The sequence below is a fragment of the Podarcis vaucheri genome (assembly GCF_965113315.1).
Source record: "Podarcis vaucheri genome assembly, chromosome: 7".
Classification (NCBI taxonomy): Eukaryota; Metazoa; Chordata; class Lepidosauria; order Squamata; family Lacertidae; genus Podarcis; species Podarcis vaucheri.
This window is the reverse complement of record NC_138765.1, coordinates 72,308,100-72,325,505: the sequence shown is the minus strand read 5'-3', so window position 1 is coordinate 72,325,505 and position 17,406 is coordinate 72,308,100. Positions and strand designations below refer to the sequence as shown.

Below are 17,406 nucleotides of genomic sequence, written 5' to 3'. Positions count from 1 at the left end.
AGGGTAACTGGGTGTGAGGTGACAGGAGAAGAGTTTTTAGCAAGGTGTTTGAGGAAGAAGAAGGAAGAAGAAAGACTGGGATCCACCTTGGGCAGGTTGGCTAAAGCAGGCTTCCTCAACCTCGGCCCTCCACCTGTTTTTGGCCTGCAACTCCCATGATCCCTAGCTAGCAGGACCAGTGGTCAGGGATGATGGGAATTGTAGTCTCAAAACATCTGGAGGGCCGAGGTTGAGGAAGCCTGGGCCTGTCTGGCTGGGAGAGATGCCTTGGACTTCAGGGCCGCACTGCTGTAGGGAACAAGCTCCTCTTGAAAGGACCATGCTGTAAGAGCCGGACTCCTTCCATGCAGACTGAAGGTGTACATAGATGAATAAACCATATTTTTTTAAGCTACGGCAGACTCTGCCGTGCCTCAATTCTCCAAAGGAACATAGACCCTGCGTGAGTGCCTGGGACCCTCTGGGCTTGGCAGAGGGGAGTAGGCACCCAAAATTTGTAACACTAGAAACAGTGTTAGAAGCAAAGGATCTGGCGATGAAAAGAGTGCCCAAATGCTCATAGTAAAGGTAAAGGGAACCCTGACCATTAGGTCCAGTCGTGACCAACTCTGGGGTTGCGGCGCTCATCTCGCTTTACTGGCCGAGGGAGCCGGCGTACAGTTTCCGGGTCATGTGGCCAGCATGACTAAGCCGCTTCTGACGAACCAGAGCAGCGCACGGAAATGCCGTTTACCTTCCCGCCAGAGCGGTACCTATTTATCTACCTGCACTTTGACGTGCTTTCAAACTGCTGGGTTGGCAGGAGCAGGGACTGAGCAATGGGAGCTCACCCCGTTGCGGAGATTCAAATCGCCGACCTTCTGATCGGCAAGCCCTAGGCTCTGTGGTTTAACCCACAGTGCCACCCGCGTCCCAATGCTCATAGTATGGGACTCACAAAAGAGTGTCTGGTTTTCAGGCACACCTTGGGGCCTCTGAGAATCCTGGGGACCTTGGTCAGGGATAGAGTATACTTGACATGTGTCAGTTACTTTAAAATGTTTTCAGCTGGCCCTGTTGCATTTGGGGAAGCCTCCTTCTCCATCAGCAGAGCGAGGTCTTCAATTTTCACCCCAAAGCCCTGCCCCTGTCCTCATGGGAGCTTTCAGCTCTCCGATAGGGTTTTTAGTTTTATTTTTCATTTTGTTTTTTTTATATAAAATTTTTATTAGTTTTACAAAGTTTTTTATAACAAACACACACATAAAAAGACATACAAACACGCATAGTTTCATAACAATTTTTCATAAACCTCTTTTCTCGGACTTCCCCATACCTCCCCTTTCTGCATCCCAATACTCATAGTTTTTTTAGCAACTTCCAAATAATTCTTTCCAACCTCTGTCATGTTAATCTTTTCTTTAATCTAATCTTATATTACTGTAACCCTTTCTTTCTGAAAACCTCGACATTCTAGCATTCATCAAGTTTATAATAGTCCTTAAGATATATTTTAAATTTCTTCCACTCTTCTTCCGTCGTCTCTTTTCCCCGATCACGGATTCTGCCAGTCATCTCAGCCAATGTCATGTAGTCCATCACTTTGATCTGCCATTCTTCCAGGGTGGGTAGATCTTGTGTCTTCCAATACTTTGCGATAAGTATTCTCGCTGCTGTTGTAGCATACATAAAGAAAATTCTATCTTTCTTTGACACCAATTGGCCGACAATGCCCAAGAGAAAGGCCTCTGGTTTCTTAGGGAAAGTACATTTAAGTACCTTTTTCATTTCATTATAAATCATTTCCCAGAAAGCCTTAATCTTCGGGCATGTCCACCAAAGATGATAGAAAGTGCCTTCAGTTTCTTTGCATTTCCAACACTTGTTGTCAGGCAAATGATAAATTTTTGCTAGCTTGACTGGGGTCATGTACCACCTATAGACCATTTTCATTATATTTTCCTTTAAGGCATTACATGCCGTAAATTTAATACCGGTGTTCCACAACCATTTCCAGTCAGCCGACATAATGTTATGACCAACATCCTGTGCCCACTTAATCATAGCTGATTTAACTGTTTCATCTTGTGTATTCCATTTCAGCAGCAAATCATACATTCTTGACAAATTCTTAGTGTTGGGTTCTAACAGTTCAGTCTCTAATTTTGATTTTTCCACCTGGAAGCCATTTTTCCTGTCTTGTTTGTAGATCTCCATTATTTGATAATAATGGAGCCAATCTCGTACTATCGGTTTCAGTTTCTCATGACTCTGTAATTTCAATTTATCTCCGTCTTGTTCCAAAATTTCCCAATACTTTGGCCATCTGGCCTCCATATTGAGCTTTTTCACTGCCTTAGCCTCCAAGGGTGACAACCATCTAGGGGTTTTGCTTTCCAACAGATCTTTATATCTTATCCAAACATTATACAAAGCTTTCCTGATAATATGGTTTTTAAAGGCCCTTTGCACCTTAATTTTATCATACCATAAGTATGCATGCCAACCAAATTCATTATTAAAACCTTCCAGATCCAAAATGTCTGTGTTCTCGAGGAGCATCCATTCTTTCAGCCAGCAAAACGCTGCTGCTTCATAATACAGTTTTAAGTCCGGCAGGGCAAATCCCCCTCTTTCTTTTGCATCCGTCAATATTTTAAATTTTATTCTGGGCTTTTTGCCCTGCCAGACAAATTTCGAAATGTCTTTTTGCCACCTCTTAAAACAGTCCATCTTGTCAAGAATCTGCAAAGTTTGAAACAAAAATAACATTCTAGGCAATACATTCATTTTAATAACTGCAATTCGGCCTAGCATTGACAATTTCAAATTTGACCATATTTCTAGATCTTTTTTAATTTCTGACCAACATTTTTCATAGTTGTCTTTATACAGATTTAGATTTTTAGATGTCAGCTGAACCCCTAGGTATTTGACCTTCTTGACCACTGCCAAACCTGTCTCTTCTTGAAATCTCTCCTTCTCCATGGCTGTTAAGTTTTTTTCTAAAACTTTAGTTTTTTGTTTATTCAATTTAAATCCGGCTACCTGGCCAAATTGTTGAATTGTCTCTAAAACCCTTTTGGTACTAGTGTTTGGCTCTTGTAAAGTCAGTACTAAGTCATCTGCAAATACCTTTAACTTGTAATGTTTAGCTCCGACCTGTACACCTTTAACCTGCTGGTCATTTCTAATCATATTAAGCAACACCTCCAGAACCGTAATAAAAAGCAATGGGGAAATTGGGCACCCCTGTCGTGTTTAGTTTTATTTTTCATTTTGATCAAGACCTGCTTCCACGGCCACTGCCTCGCCCCCATGCACATTCTGCAGTTGCTTCCCCGCTCCCCGCTCTTCCAATCTGTCTGTTGGACTGTTTTGCTTTTTGAATGAGATGAATGCTGCCGTGTTCCCTTGTCCGGAGCCCAAAGCACACATCAGATCATTCACAGCTTGTTCAGTCCATTTTTCTTCCAAAAAAGGAGACTTTGATACTTAGCATAAGTTAGCAAAATAAAGTTGTATTTGGTCTGGTCCTCTCCCAGAAACGGGGTTGGGGAAAGTCTGTGCATTTTTATTATTTTTTAGCAATCAAGGTTTGACTTCTGGGCAATCCTGCATAGTAATGGCACTCCGGAGAGGGAAGGTGGCATTTTGCAAAGAGCAAGGGCCACTGTTGGGTTTTTTTTTTTTCTTTTTGCAATGTTGGCTTCTAATTTTAGCAAAACAAATGGCTCATTGGAAAACGTTCTGGCTTAGCCTGGGCAGGAAGAAGCCCATTGCTAGGTTCTAGCTCATATATTTGGACCATTCCCCCCCCCCACCCTTTATCTGCTTAAGTAGTTCCTTTGTTGACCCATTTAATCTGAAGAGATTAATCAAGCACCTGACTGTGAGTGAGCGTGAACTTCAGGGCAAGCAAAGCAGAGCTGAGTTGATGAACTTTGCTCCAATCCCAATTCCCAGGGCAATCCTGGGCATGTCTACTACCGTGGATTCTTCAGCTGTGGCTCCTGAGTTGCAGGGAGTTGGTGAACCCTGTGTTCCCTTCCAGCTCTGATGATTCTACTCTGATGTAAACCCCAACGATGTCTCTGGAGGTTTTTGAGCAGAGGTTGGTCCTGAAAGACCTGCATTGGCTCCCAGTACGTTTCCGAGCACAATTCAAAGTGTTGGTGCTGACCTTGAAAGCCCTAAATGGCCTTGGCCCAGTATTCCCAAAAGAGTGTCTTCATCCCCATCGTTCAGCTCAAACACTGAGGTCTAGCGCCGAGGGCCTTCTGGCGGTTCCCTCACTGCAAGAAGCAAAGTTACAGGGAACCAGGCAGAGGGCCTTCTTGGTAGTGGCTCCCACCCTGTGGAACACCCTCCCATCAGATGTCAAAGGAGTAAACGACTGTCTGACTTTTAGAAGACATCTGAAGGCAGCCCTGTTTAGGGAAGTTTTTAATGTTTGGTGTTTTATTGTGTTTTTAATATTCTGTTGGAAGCTGTCCAGAGTGGCTGGGGAGGCCCAGCCAGACAGGCGGGATATAAGTAATAATAATAATAATAATAATAATAATAATAATAATAATAATAATAATAATAGCCATCTGTCATGGATGCTTTAGCTGAGATTCCTGCATTGCAGGGGGTTGGACTGGATGACCCTTGCGGTTCCTTCCAATTGTACAATTCTATAATTCTTTGACTTCACTGTGGTGTACTCCCTGGCAAATGTGTATAGGCAAAGGTGGGAGAAACTACAATCCTCCAGATGTCCCTGGCCAGGTTTGCAGTAGTATCCCCTCTCTGAAAAAGAAGCAAATCTCAAAAAGTCAATGATGTGTGAGCATGCTCAATGGCAACGCAATGTTCTGTATCAATTGGAGAGAGAGAGAGAAACCAATTAAAGCAAATGAATAAAGAGAAAGACAGGGAGATTCCCAACAGCGGCATTCTGCAAGCTGGTGTTCTCCAAAGTCTACAACTCAACATCAACCCCAGCTAATACATTGGTGGGGGTGGAGGAAGCCATAGCTCAGTGGTAGAACATCTGTTCTCCAGGTAGAATTCAGCTCCCATATGAAAGTGTGGAAAGCCACTGCCAGTCAGAGTGGTCAGTCCTGAGCTAGACTGACCGATACACAGTAGCTTCCTATCTTCCTATGTCTATTGGTCTAGGTGAGGAAAAGTAGAGGCTAAGCCCCATTGCTTCCTGCAATTAGATTAAGATGATATCAAACTCTGTTGAAACTGGGTCCACAGTTGCATCTTGAATTCATGGGTGGCAAATCTGGGGTAGACCCTATCTCCACATCCTCTCCAGGGGAGGACTGGAAATTCTCCCCCAACAGTTCAGGAAGAACTTGAGAATGGGAAAGATTTCCGAAACTGTTCATGAAATTGTGAAGTTTTAGTTCAGGCCTCCTGCTTCTCTGAATGCAAAGCCAGCCCCTCTCTTTGTCTAGGTCAGTGATTAAAAGCAACACAGTGACCCCTCTGAGAACTCATATAACCCAATAACTGTTTTCCCTCACTCCTCATATGCTCAGCCATGAGATACAGCCTTCTTAACATCTTCTTCTGGTTTTTATATTTTTAAGCAAGGTAATTATCTAAACTCTGTATCCTAACTTCTGTGCCCATCACTCACAGCTCAAGCAAGGGGCTGTCTAGAGTAACTTTTCAAAGACTTCCGGAACAGACAGGCAATGGGTGCTTTTTCTTAATTTGCACAAGGCTCTTTGAAGTCTTCAATTATTATTTTTTAACAAAAGGAACAGGAAAATATGCTTTAAATGGCACACGGTACCAGCAAATAATATAGGTGACGGACATGGGGATCCTGACCTGCGTACCTTTTTTTGTCTCTTAAAGAAGCTAGAACGTCCTTTCATATTTTCTGTTCCGTTTTAAACCCATCGCAGGAATGAAGGAGGCTCCTCACTCCTGTTGTCAGGAACAGAGGTGTGACTCAAATGTTTCCCAAAGTCCTTACAGTTCCAGGAAGGAAAGCAACATAGATCTCAGCTACAGATATGGTGGAAATATATTTCATAGAATTGTGAAATTTTAGAGTTGGAAGAGACCATAAGGGTCACAAGTAGCCCTATCTTTTGGCAGGTTAGGATGAGAGGCAGTGGTTAGCTCAAGGTCACCCATTGAGCTTCATGGCAGAGCAGGGATAGGACCAGGACAATTGATTGACTAAGAGTTTTGGGGTATAGGGCATGTGGTTTGTAGCCACTGTGGTGGAATCTAGACACATATTAAAAACACTGTGAAAATGCTTTCCATTTCACTCTGAGTAGGACTGGACACACACCTGTGTTGGAGGGCGATGGCAACGTCTTTCCTTGTGTTGCAGACCACGTGCTTTGAGAGTCCCTGTCCACTGTAGCCTAGTTCAGATGTAATAGGAAACCATGGTTTCTCACTATGTTAACAAGCTTATATGTGCCTCAGGTTCACGTGTTCTCCTGCTGCACCTCATGGTTGCGAAGCGTCATGTTCAGAAGCTTACATTTCCACTTTTAAACAAACCACAGTTTCCCATGATGTCTAAAGCCCAGAAACCGTGGCTTACTTAGACTATGGCTCAGTGAGGCCAAGCCAGGGTTAAGCTGTGTTTTCAGAACCTGACTTGTTCTGAAATTGTGATTTCCTATTATGCCCCTAAAAGTTGCCAACACCACCCCCAGAAATATTTGAAATGACTCTGCTTTTCAGCAAGCCTGCCTTCCCCTCAGAATGGAGGATTTAATGACAGTGTTTTGTGACATGTAACACCTCGAGTCCAGCTCGTTTTTCAAAGCCGGCAAATCACAAGCTGAATGCGGGGTCCAAAAAAACAAAACAAAAAGGAGAGTGTTTCATAAATGTATATCCGCTGTTTCCAAAAATAATAGGGGAGATATTTTTAGTCTCAGTCCCAGCTGTAGCGCATTTGGAAAGTATGTGCTGTCTGCATAATGTAGAATTGTGACAATTGCTCCCCTCCTTTGAAAGTTTATTTTTAAGAAAACAAACTCTGTGTACTCTGCATCAATAGGCTGAAGGATACAAGTGCTAGCAAATCTAATAAGCAGTCCTGTTGGCAGAGAGGGGGAAGCCTCCAAGGAAAGAACAAAGCTTGACTTCAACAAGCACTAAAATCCCAATTCCGTTTCTGGGTGCCCCAATGCTGCCCTCTTCAGGAAATCTGGAAATCTTGCATATCAGTTTTTTACAAGCCTCACAAACCTGTCTAAAATCCCTGGTAGAGGACAAGGATCCTGAGATCACATTAAGGGTGGCCAAATTCTGTGCGATTGCCATGAAACTTAGGGAACAAGCTGTGCTATCGTAATGATTAAGTTTTTTAAATGATAATTTTAGGTTATATGTTAGTGACTAAGTTTTTAATTTATATATATATTTTTAACTGTTGCTATATCTGTATTGTCCCTGTTATACCTAAATAGAAATTCAAATGTATCCTTATTGTGTTTTATGACTTCCTTGATACTGCATGTGGGCTGGAACTGGTCTGTGACCAAAATAATAAAATTCAATTCAGTTGAATTCAGCCTCACAAACCTTCCTGGGCCAAGGTTGGTACCGCTGCTTATTACAGCTGCCATCATTAACCCCCTCAACTCCAATATTAGCAGCTACAGTAGCTGTAACAAACTCAATTCTCCCTGGCATTAGTGTTCAAATCCCTTCTCGACCATGAAGCTCATGACCTTCAGCTGCTCCCCAACTCTAAGCCTAATCTACTTCGCAGGGTTGTTTTGAGGAGTGGGAGAGCAATGTACACCAATTTGAGCTCCTAGGAGGAAAGGGGTGGTCATCACCATCATCACAATCAATCAGATTTTGGGTCCCTGTTTATCCAAAACTCAAGGTTTGCAGAAGCACTAAAATCTTTAGAGAGAGAAAGAAAAAACCCAAAGTGGGAGGAAACCCCAAAACAGCCCAATAAGGGCCGAGTCTTAGAAGGGAAAGGAAACCCCACAAAACTGAGAAAAGGGTGGAATGGAGTATCCTGAAACAAGGCGTGGTTGGATGAAACCTTGTACAGGAGCACTCCATTTTGTTGCAGGAACTTCTTGTAATTATTACCATAGTAAATTATTCAGGTGCCAACCTAGGTAGTTGGTAGTTTATCATTCCCTTTTATTACGTGGTTTGGCCTTGTTTTTATTTGTTGAGCTATTTTTCTAAGCTTCTCTTATACTTCCGTGCAATCCAAAATGGCCGACAGTAAAATAATTGTAGTATCAATAAGGCCTCCCCCCTCTCGCCCCCCACAACCAAAACAAACAAATATCACAGCACGTAATAATCGTAAAAGCAACAGTCAGCAAATGAAAGGAGATTGCCTCCCACTGGGGTCCTAGCAACAAGTGTGATCGCTTGTTTATTTAGTTCTATACAGCCATTGCCCAGCATGGGATTCTAGGGAGGGTTATGAAAAAAAATATAAAAATGAATTGGGGTAATACCGTCCACCTTCAAAAGCTTGGGCAAAAAGGTGCAACTGACGTCAAAATGTATGCAGTAGTGAGTTCAGATGAACTGCGGAGGGGAGTGTGTTCCAGAGTCTGAGGTCAGCAAACTTTTTCAGCAGGGGGCCAGTCCACTGTCCCTCAGACCTTGTGGGGGGCTAGACTATATTTTGGGGGGGGGAATGAACGAATTCCTACGCCCCACAAATAACCCAGGGGTGCATTTTAAATAAAAGGGCACATTCTACTCATGTAAAAACATGCTGATTCCTGGACTGTCTGCGGGCTGGATTTAGAAGGTGATTGGGCCGGATCCAGCCCCCGGGCCTTAGTTAGCCTACCCATGCCTTAAGGGTTATCTAATCCAAGTCCCTGCAAAGCAGGAACCACAGCTAATGAACTGTTTCCTTTTGCCCCCCGAGAACCAACCATTGCAGACAACTTCTTTTATTCCCATGTTACTGGGTTTTTCCCCACATGGTCTTTCTTCTTTCCCTCTCCAGATGTAAATATTGCGACCGGTCCTTCAGCATTTCATCCAACCTCCAGCGCCACGTCCGAAACATCCACAACAAGGAGAAGCCATTCAAGTGCCACCTGTGTAATCGTTGCTTCGGCCAGCAGACCAATCTCGACCGACACCTGAAAAAGCACGAACACGAGAGTGTGCCAGGTAATGGGGAACGGCGCAGGCCCAGAATTGTACGAGGGAAATGCGAGCCTTGATTTTCCCACCACCGACTGCTTTTTAAACACTTTTTCAGAGGCAGAGAACCCAATGAGGCGATCTTTGGATAAGTGTTGTTCCCAGGTCAATTTGGCTTGTTTTAATTCCTTAGACTGATCGTGTGTCCTTCTTTACAGAGGACATTCCTCTGCTTGAAGGAGTCCTCTATTTAATGTGCACCTGTTCTCTTCTGGCACCGCAGTGAGCCAGCACACAGGCGTCATCACGAACCACCTGGGGACCAACGCCTCCTCGCCGACCTCAGAATCAGACAACCATGCACTTTTAGACGAGAAGGAAGACTCCTATTTCTCCGAAATCAGAAACTTTATTGCAAATAGCGAGATGAACCAATCATCAGGCTTAGCTGATAAAAGGTAAGTTGAGTTTCAACGTGCTTTTAGTGATGGAGCTGGGAGAGTATGAATTGTGAGCTTCTGGGTCAGAATCAGAGCCTACCCTCACAATGGGGAAGGGGCCATTTGGTTAGATATTAATTTTGGGAAGCGGGGTGGCTAGCCTAGCTCAGAGGTAGAGCACCTGTATTGCTGTTTTTGGACTCCAACTCCCATCATCCCTAGCTATCAAGACCAGTGGTCAAGGATGATGGGAACTGTAGTTCAAAAACAGGTGGAGATCCAAGTGTGGGAAAACCCGATCTAAGATAACTTTGTACATTCACTATGGTGACAGTAACAACCTCAGCAGACATCTGCAAGGATTTTTGGGGAAGAGCTTAAAGGAATTAGGAAACAGCCTTATGGAAATGGATTGCTTGCTGTCAGAGCTGCTACCAGGTCCCAGCTCACATAGGACCACGCCACACAGCGTCCACTTTAAAAGAGTCTTTATTGAGTTACAGGTTTCATTTCCGAACTGCAGCGTGCAGCTCTACACCTTCTGCCCTAGGTCGGCGAAGACCCATCTGAGTCCCCGCCTCTTGCACACCAGCTTAATACCCTAGCCTTGCTCCACCTCCTTCGCCTCTCCCTACGTCTCTGGGTCCTTCTGCCCCCCTGGGACTCCTCCCTTCTACTCTCCTCTGACGCTGACCCCCCTGATCCTTCCGCTTCCTTTCGGCGGGCTTTGGGACCTGGCTCACTCTCCGGGCTGCTTACTGCTCCAGCTTCCGCTGCATTTGAACTTGGCGCGCGCGCCCAACTCTCTACTTTCCTCTTGACCGTTGCCTCGCTCTCTGAGGAGGGCGTGACCACCCCTGACTCGTGCCCTCCCTCCTGCTGACGGCCTCCGGAACCCAATGCCTGGCTGCCTTCCTCCCTGCTGCTCTCAGTCTTGAGCGTGGGTCCCGACTTCCAGCTGCTGCTCTCTGAATCTCCTCTGTTCCCTTCCTCCTGGGGTGTCCCCCCGGATCCCCCCCTTGCTCTGCTCACTGGGGCTCCCTTTTGGGAGTCCTCTGACTCACTGCTTAGGCTTGGAGATCTCGGGTCGTCATCATCACTCATTCTCCCTTCGGTTTCCTCCCCCTCGCTCTCTGTTTCCACCCTTCTCTGCGTCTCTGCTTCTGAACCCCTGACATCCATCCCCCCCTCGAAGCCCCCCCTTCCCCCCTCCCCGCTGTCAGGTGTGGGTGCTGGGCGCTCCATCATCATGGGAGGGAATGCTGGATACAGGTCGCTCCCCGTGGGTGGCCGCCAACTGAAGACCTCCGAGTCTTCCCCCTCGCGGTCGTCGACGTTGACTTGTTGCTCTTCCATCTCTGTACCGCCGTGCTCGAACCCGAGGTCCTCCCCGAACACGTCCATGTCAGTCTCTGCGTCGGTCGCTCGACCTGGCATCTCCCGCCACTTCCTGCGCCATTGCTCCTCTGGTCGATCGTCCCACCAATACGAGATGCCTGATGCCGAACCCGCCGGTGAACCTTCTGGGGAACGGGTGCTCCGTGCGGGTTCCCCTTCCGAGTCGAATCCATGGAACGTGCTGGAAGAAAGTGTGGGTGTGAACAACCAGTCGTCGAAGAAGCTCGCTGGCATGGGTTTGTGTGGGAAGAGGGCATGAAACTCGTCCTTGAGCAGGGGTTCCTCCAAAGCGTAGTCTGGTACCCAGCTATTGGCGCTGGCCCGGGTGCCCTCTCTGGCTAAGAGGTATTCGACTCCCTCTTCCCCCCATCTGGAGTCCAAAATCTCCGTGACCTCGTTGATGTGGTCCTGGTGCTTCACCCCCCGCGTCTCCGTCCGTTCCCGGAGCGGACTTGGCGCCGTCCCTGGCTCCTGGAACCTGTGAGGTGCCTTGTAGGGAGTGAGCACCGACCTGTGGAACACCGGATGCATTCTGGAACCCTCCGGCAGCGCCAGTCGGAAGGCTACCGGGTTGATCTGCGCTTCGACTTGGTACGGACCGATCTGCTTGTGCCCCAACTTCTTCTTGGCAAGTGACCTGGTCGGCACTGCGTGGGCTGCCAACCAGACCCAGTCTCCCACTTGGATCACTTCGCCAACCCGCCTGTGCTTGTCAGCTTGCACCTTGTAGGCGTGCTTAGCTAGCTCCAGCTGCCGTCTGAGTTGATCGTGGACCGCCTGCAGCTCTGACGCAAACGCGTCCGCCGTCTGTGGTTCTCCTTCCCCCACTCTCTCCAGTCCCGGGAAGGTTCTGGGATGCCTCCCATTGTTGGCAAAGAACGGCGTCACTCCTGTGGACACGTGCTTCGTGTTGTTGTAAGCGAACTCGGCTAGCGGCAGGTAATCCACCCACGTCGCAGGCTGTTGATTGGCATAGCATCTCAGGTACTGCTGCATGATGGCATTGACCCTCTCTGCTTGCCCGTTGGTCTGCGGGTGTCTTGCTGATGCCAGATTGACCTTGACATTTAGAAAACCCATCAGCTTCTGCCAGAAAGACGAGATGAACTGGCGTCCGCGGTCGGACAGGATAGACCGTGGCAGGCCATGCACTTTGAACACGTGATCTATGAACAGTTTGGCGGTTTGTTCCGCCGTGGCCACCTTCGCACACGGAATGAAATGTGCCATCTTGGTGAACAAGTCCACCACCACTAGCACAGCTGTCTTGCCTCTCGAGCTGGGTAAATCCGTCACAAAGTCCAGGGCCACCCTCTCCCACGGTTCAAACGGCGTTTGCAGCGGTTCTAACAGTCCCGCCGGTGGTCTGTGTACCGGCTTGGCCCTCTGGCAGGTGTCGCACCTCGCGACGTAGTCCGCGACCTCCCCTCTCAGCCTGGGCCACCAGAAGTCTCTCGCGACTAATTCCATCGTTTTCTCTGTGCCAAAGTGACCGGCCGTGGGTGCGTCGTGCAACTGTTGCAGTACCTTGGCGCGAAGGTCGTCTCCTGGTACATAGACAGCCCCTTTGCGTAGGAGCAAGCCGTCCCGCACCTGGAACTCGTCCGTGGTAGCCGTGCCTCTGAGCAGTTCCGCCATCTTGTCTTGCGCGAATGAGTCGTCCCGCAATGCACGTCGCACCGCATCCAGGTCTACTGTAGCTGAGGCACACGCCCACGCCGTCGGTGCGAAGATGTGCATGGCCGCCGCTGGCGTCACCTCTTCTAGGTATTGCGGTTTTCGGGACAGTGCATCCGCCATGATGTTGGTGTCGCCTGGGACGTACTCTATTCGGAAATTGAAGTCAGCAAAGAACTCCGCCCAACGTATCTGCCTCTGGTTCAGGAACTGAGCCGTGCGCCAGTGCTCCAGATTCTTGTGGTCCGTGCAGACCTGCACCGTGTGCTTGGCGCCGATTAGGAAGTGCCTCCACGCCTTGAAAGCTGCATGAATGGCCAGCAACTCCCTGTCCCAGATGGTGTAGTTCTGCTCCGACTTGCTGAGCTTTCTGGAGTAGAACGCTCCCGGCCGCCACACCCCCTGCGGGTCTCGCTGCAGCAGAACAGCTTCCACGGCTCTGTCTGACGCGTCTGTCTCTACCCTCAACGGTTTACTGGGGTCGATATGCAGCAGTTGCTTCTCCGATGCGAAGAGATGCTTGAGCGCTTGAAAGGACTGCTCCGCCTGCTCCGTCCAGATGAATTTCTTTTTCTTGGAGCTGAGCGTGTCCGTAATTGCTGCCGTCTGCATCGCGAACCCCTTGATAAACTTGCGATAGAAGTTGGCGAAGCCGACAAACCGCTGGACCTCCTTCCGGTTGCGCGGGCTCTTCCAATCCAATACCGCACGAACCTTGGTGCTGTCCATGGCTATCCCCTTGTCCGACAACTTGTATCCCAGGAAATCCACCTCCGTCGTGTCGAACTGGCACTTCTCCAGCTTGGCGTACAGTCTATGTTGTTGCAACCTGCTGAGCACCTCCCTCACGTCTCGGTCGTGAGCTTGCTGCGAGTCCGAGAAAATCAGGATGTCATCCAGGAAGCAGACGCATGTCTTGTAGAGGAGTCCCTCCAACACGTGATGCATAAAAGCTTGAAAACAGTGAGAGCCATTTTGTAATCCAAAGGGCATAACCCTGTACTCGTAGGTGCCCAGCGGTGTGAACATGGCCGTCTTCCACTCATCGCCCTCCCGCATGCGGATGAGATTGTACGCCCCTCGTAGGTCCAACTTGGTGAACACGCGTCCCTTGCGCACCGTCGCGAGGAGGTCGTCAATCCTGGGCATGGGGTAATCAGACGGTTTGGTCATCTGGTTCAAAAGGCGGTAGTCCACAACGAGTCTTTTTTGGGGCGTGTCTTTCTTTTTCACGAAGAAAACGGGACTGCCCCCCACTGCCTTGGACTCTCTGATGAAGCCACGCTCCAGATTATGCTCGATGAACTGTTTGAGTTCCTGCATTTCATCTTCAGACATGGAGTATAGCCGCCCCTTCGGCAGCGTCGCCCCCGGTAGGAGGTCAATCTTGCAGTCATATGGCCGGTGAGGGGGTAGCTTGTCCGCCTCCTTCTCGCAGAAGACCTCCAAAAAGTTCGCGTATTTGTGGGGGACCGCTTGCAACGTTCCCAACTGCAGTTGTGATTCCTCCTCCTCTCCCTCCCGTCGGGGCAGGATGCAGTGTTCTGCGCAATAAGAGGAGCCGAAGATCAGTTGTCTCTGGTACCAAGCCAGTGTCGGACTGTGCCTGTCCAGCCAACTCATGCCCAACACAATGGGCGTGTCCGACAGTTGGGTGACATTAAAACTGATGACTTCCCTGTGGTTGCCCAGGCGCATCACCATTGGTGGCGTCTGCTTCACCACCTGCCCCCCTAGCAACTCTCTGCCATCCACTGTGACGACTTGCAGGGGCAGAGTGGCAGGCAATAGCTGTATAGCGTGCTGCTCCACAAAGCTCTGCGCTATAAAGTCTGCGTTGCTTCCAGAATCCACAGAAAGCGGCACTTCGATAGTGACGCCGTTGGGTAGCTGGAGAGACGCTGTGAGCTGCACTACTGGTTTGGGTGGGAGGGGATCCGTGGGTTGCAATATCGCTGGGGACTGTTTCACAGATGCGTCTGGCTGGGCCCCAGTGCCTCCGTCTCCAGCCAGACATCGTCGTTTCCCTGCTGTGGTTCTCCTTGCTGCGTTGCTGCAGTCACCATTGCTGAGGCTGCAGTGTGCTTGTGGAGCCTCCGGGGACACTCCTTCGCCAAATGGCCTGGATCCTCGCAGATGTAACACTTCCTGTTCCCTCTAGGAGGCTTCGCTTTCACTGCTGCCGGTGCTAGGGCTCTGGCTGCTGACTGAGCCCTTGCACCTCCAACCTCCATCGGTTCCCCTCCCCCTCCTGGCGGAGGTGTGGATTGCGCACGCGCTGCTTCCCTCGGAACGAAAGAGAAACTTCTCGCTGCTTCGCGCCCTCCACGTCCTTCATCTCTGCACCATGGACTTTCTTCCAGCCTCACCCCCACAGTCAGCGCCCTTTGGACCACCTCCTGCGTGCTTCGGGGCCTCTCCCCCCTTGCAATTTCATCTTTAACCGCAGAACTTAGACCCTCCCAGAAGAGGTCTCTGACAGGGGGCGAATCCCGATCCCATTCTAAAGCACTGACCAGCGCAAAAAATCGGGCGTGATACTGCCGGACGCTCGCCCTCCCTTGTCGTAGTCCATGAATCTCCCGTCTGGCAAGATCCACATCAATAGTAGACAAAAAACACGCATCCATCGCTTTGATAAAGGCATCTGCATTCTGAAGCGCCGGATCTTTATCCCTCCACAAATTGCGCAGCCAGGCTTTGGCATCCCCATGCAAATGGGACAATATGAACCCCACCTTCTCTTCCTCATCTCTAAAGTCTTTTGCCAGCAGTTGCAGTGCGCACATTACGTCTGCTCTAAAATTAGGGTACTGTTGCAAAGTCCCATCGAAGTGAGCCACAAGCCCTCCTGCTCTCCGTGCCAATCCCACGCCCTCCGGTCTGGGTCCCGGTTGCCCTTGCTTAACAAGCATTTCAAACCTGGCGTGTAGGTCTCTGTAGGCGGCTGTAGTCTCCTCCTCCCGTTTCTTGGAAGCCAATACCTCTGAGGACAACTGGGTCACTGCCTCTTGCAGCGCGGAGATCCTCTGTTCTTCCGTCATCTTGCTAACCTTTGTGAGCTTGCTTACAGACACCCCTCTTCCTCCCCTAGCGGCTTCTGCTCCCGCTGCGAGGTTTCAGGTTTCTGAAGCTTTGTAGAGATGGGTCTTACTGTCAGAGCTGCTACCAGGTCCCAGCTCACATAGGACCACGCCACACAGCGTCCACTTTAAAAGAGTCTTTATTGAGTTACAGGTTTCATTTCCGAACTGCAGCGTGCAGCTCTACACCTTCTGCCCTAGGTCGGCGAAGACCCATCTGAGTCCCCGCCTCTTGCACACCAGCTTAATACCCTAGCCTTGCTCCACCTCCTTCGCCTCTCCCTACGTCTCTGGGTCCTTCTGCCCCCCTGGGACTCCTCCCTTCTACTCTCCTCTGACGCTGACCCCCCTGATCCTTCCGCTTCCTTTCGGCGGGCTTTGGGACCTGGCTCACTCTCCGGGCTGCTTACTGCTCCAGCTTCCGCTGCATTTGAACTTGGCGCGCGCGCCCAACTCTCTACTTTCCTCTTGACCGTTGCCTCGCTCTCTGAGGAGGGCGTGACCACCCCTGACTCGTGCCCTCCCTCCTGCTGACGGCCTCCGGAACCCAATGCCTGGCTGCCTTCCTCCCTGCTGCTCTCAGTCTTGAGCGTGGGTCCCGACTTCCAGCTGCTGCTCTCTGAATCTCCTCTGTTCCCTTCCTCCTGGGGTGTCCCCCCGGATCCCCCCCTTGCTCTGCTCACTGGGGCTCCCTTTTGGGAGTCCTCTGACTCACTGCTTAGGCTTGGAGATCTCGGGTCGTCATCATCACTCATTCTCCCTTCGGTTTCCTCCCCCTCGCTCTCTGTTTCCACCCTTCTCTGCGTCTCTGCTTCTGAACCCCTGACACTTGCGTTATAATTATAGTGCACTTCTGACTTAGTTTGATATTTACAACCCAGTTCTACAGTGCGGTGATAGAGCATGTCCAAGCTGCTTCACTACAGACTTCAGGTGGGGGCTCACATAAGTGCTCCTTCATACAAAAAAAGGGTGTAAAAAATCTTCACACATAGAAAATAGTGTTTCAGGAAAAAGATTAACATGCTAGATTTCTGAATACAGTGGTACCTCGGGTTAAGAACTTAATTCATTCTTAACCTGAAACTGTTCTTAATGTGAGGTACCACTTTAGCTAATGGGGCTTCCCACTGCCGCCGCACAATTTCTGTTCTCATCCTGAAGCAAAGTTCTTAACCCAAGGTTCTATTTCTGGGTTAGCAGAGTCTGTAACCTGAAGCATCTGTAACCCGAGGTACCACTGTACAAGGATTTATTTGTGAGTGTCGGGAACCAGATTCCACGACCTATAAGAAAATGGCTTCCTCAGCCTCACCTTGTATAAACATTACTGCTAATTTGACTTTTAGATTTCAGCATGTATGGACCTCCCTGCCACAGTAACTCAGGGCTGCTGAATGTGACCTTTTCCCACTGCCCCATTCCCTTAGAATGGATTCGGAGCATCTTAGTAGCTTGATACAACAGGCTTAGGCAGGAGACGGACACCAGCACTGGCTTTGATCTCCTTGCAGCCAAGAGGAAAATATGGCAATCTCATTCAGTACCAAAACAAAACAAAACAAAATCCCTGTGAAATAGTTTGCTTTTAAAACTTCGTGCTTTAGATCTAAAAGAGAAAAGGAAACCCTGAAAAGTCAAGGATGAAGTTTTGGTGGAAAATCAGGAATCTTTCCACGTTAGTTGCAAACACACACAAATTGATA

At 48.9% G+C, this 17,406-nt stretch overlaps 1 protein-coding gene across 5 annotated transcripts in view; it reads left to right on the top strand.

Annotated features, from left to right (window-relative positions):
* Nucleotides 1–17,406, top strand: part of PRDM16 (PR/SET domain 16) — a 472,000-nt gene that overhangs the window by 440,180 nt on the left and 14,414 nt on the right. For all 5 annotated transcript variants that reach the window (XM_082229835.1, XM_082229837.1, XM_082229838.1 and 2 more), the window contains exons 13-14: nt 8,960–9,129; nt 9,386–9,560. In XM_082229835.1, the coding sequence (XP_082085961.1) occupies nt 8,960–9,129; nt 9,386–9,560 (345 nt within the window). The remainder of the gene's footprint in view (nt 1–8,959; nt 9,130–9,385; nt 9,561–17,406) is intronic.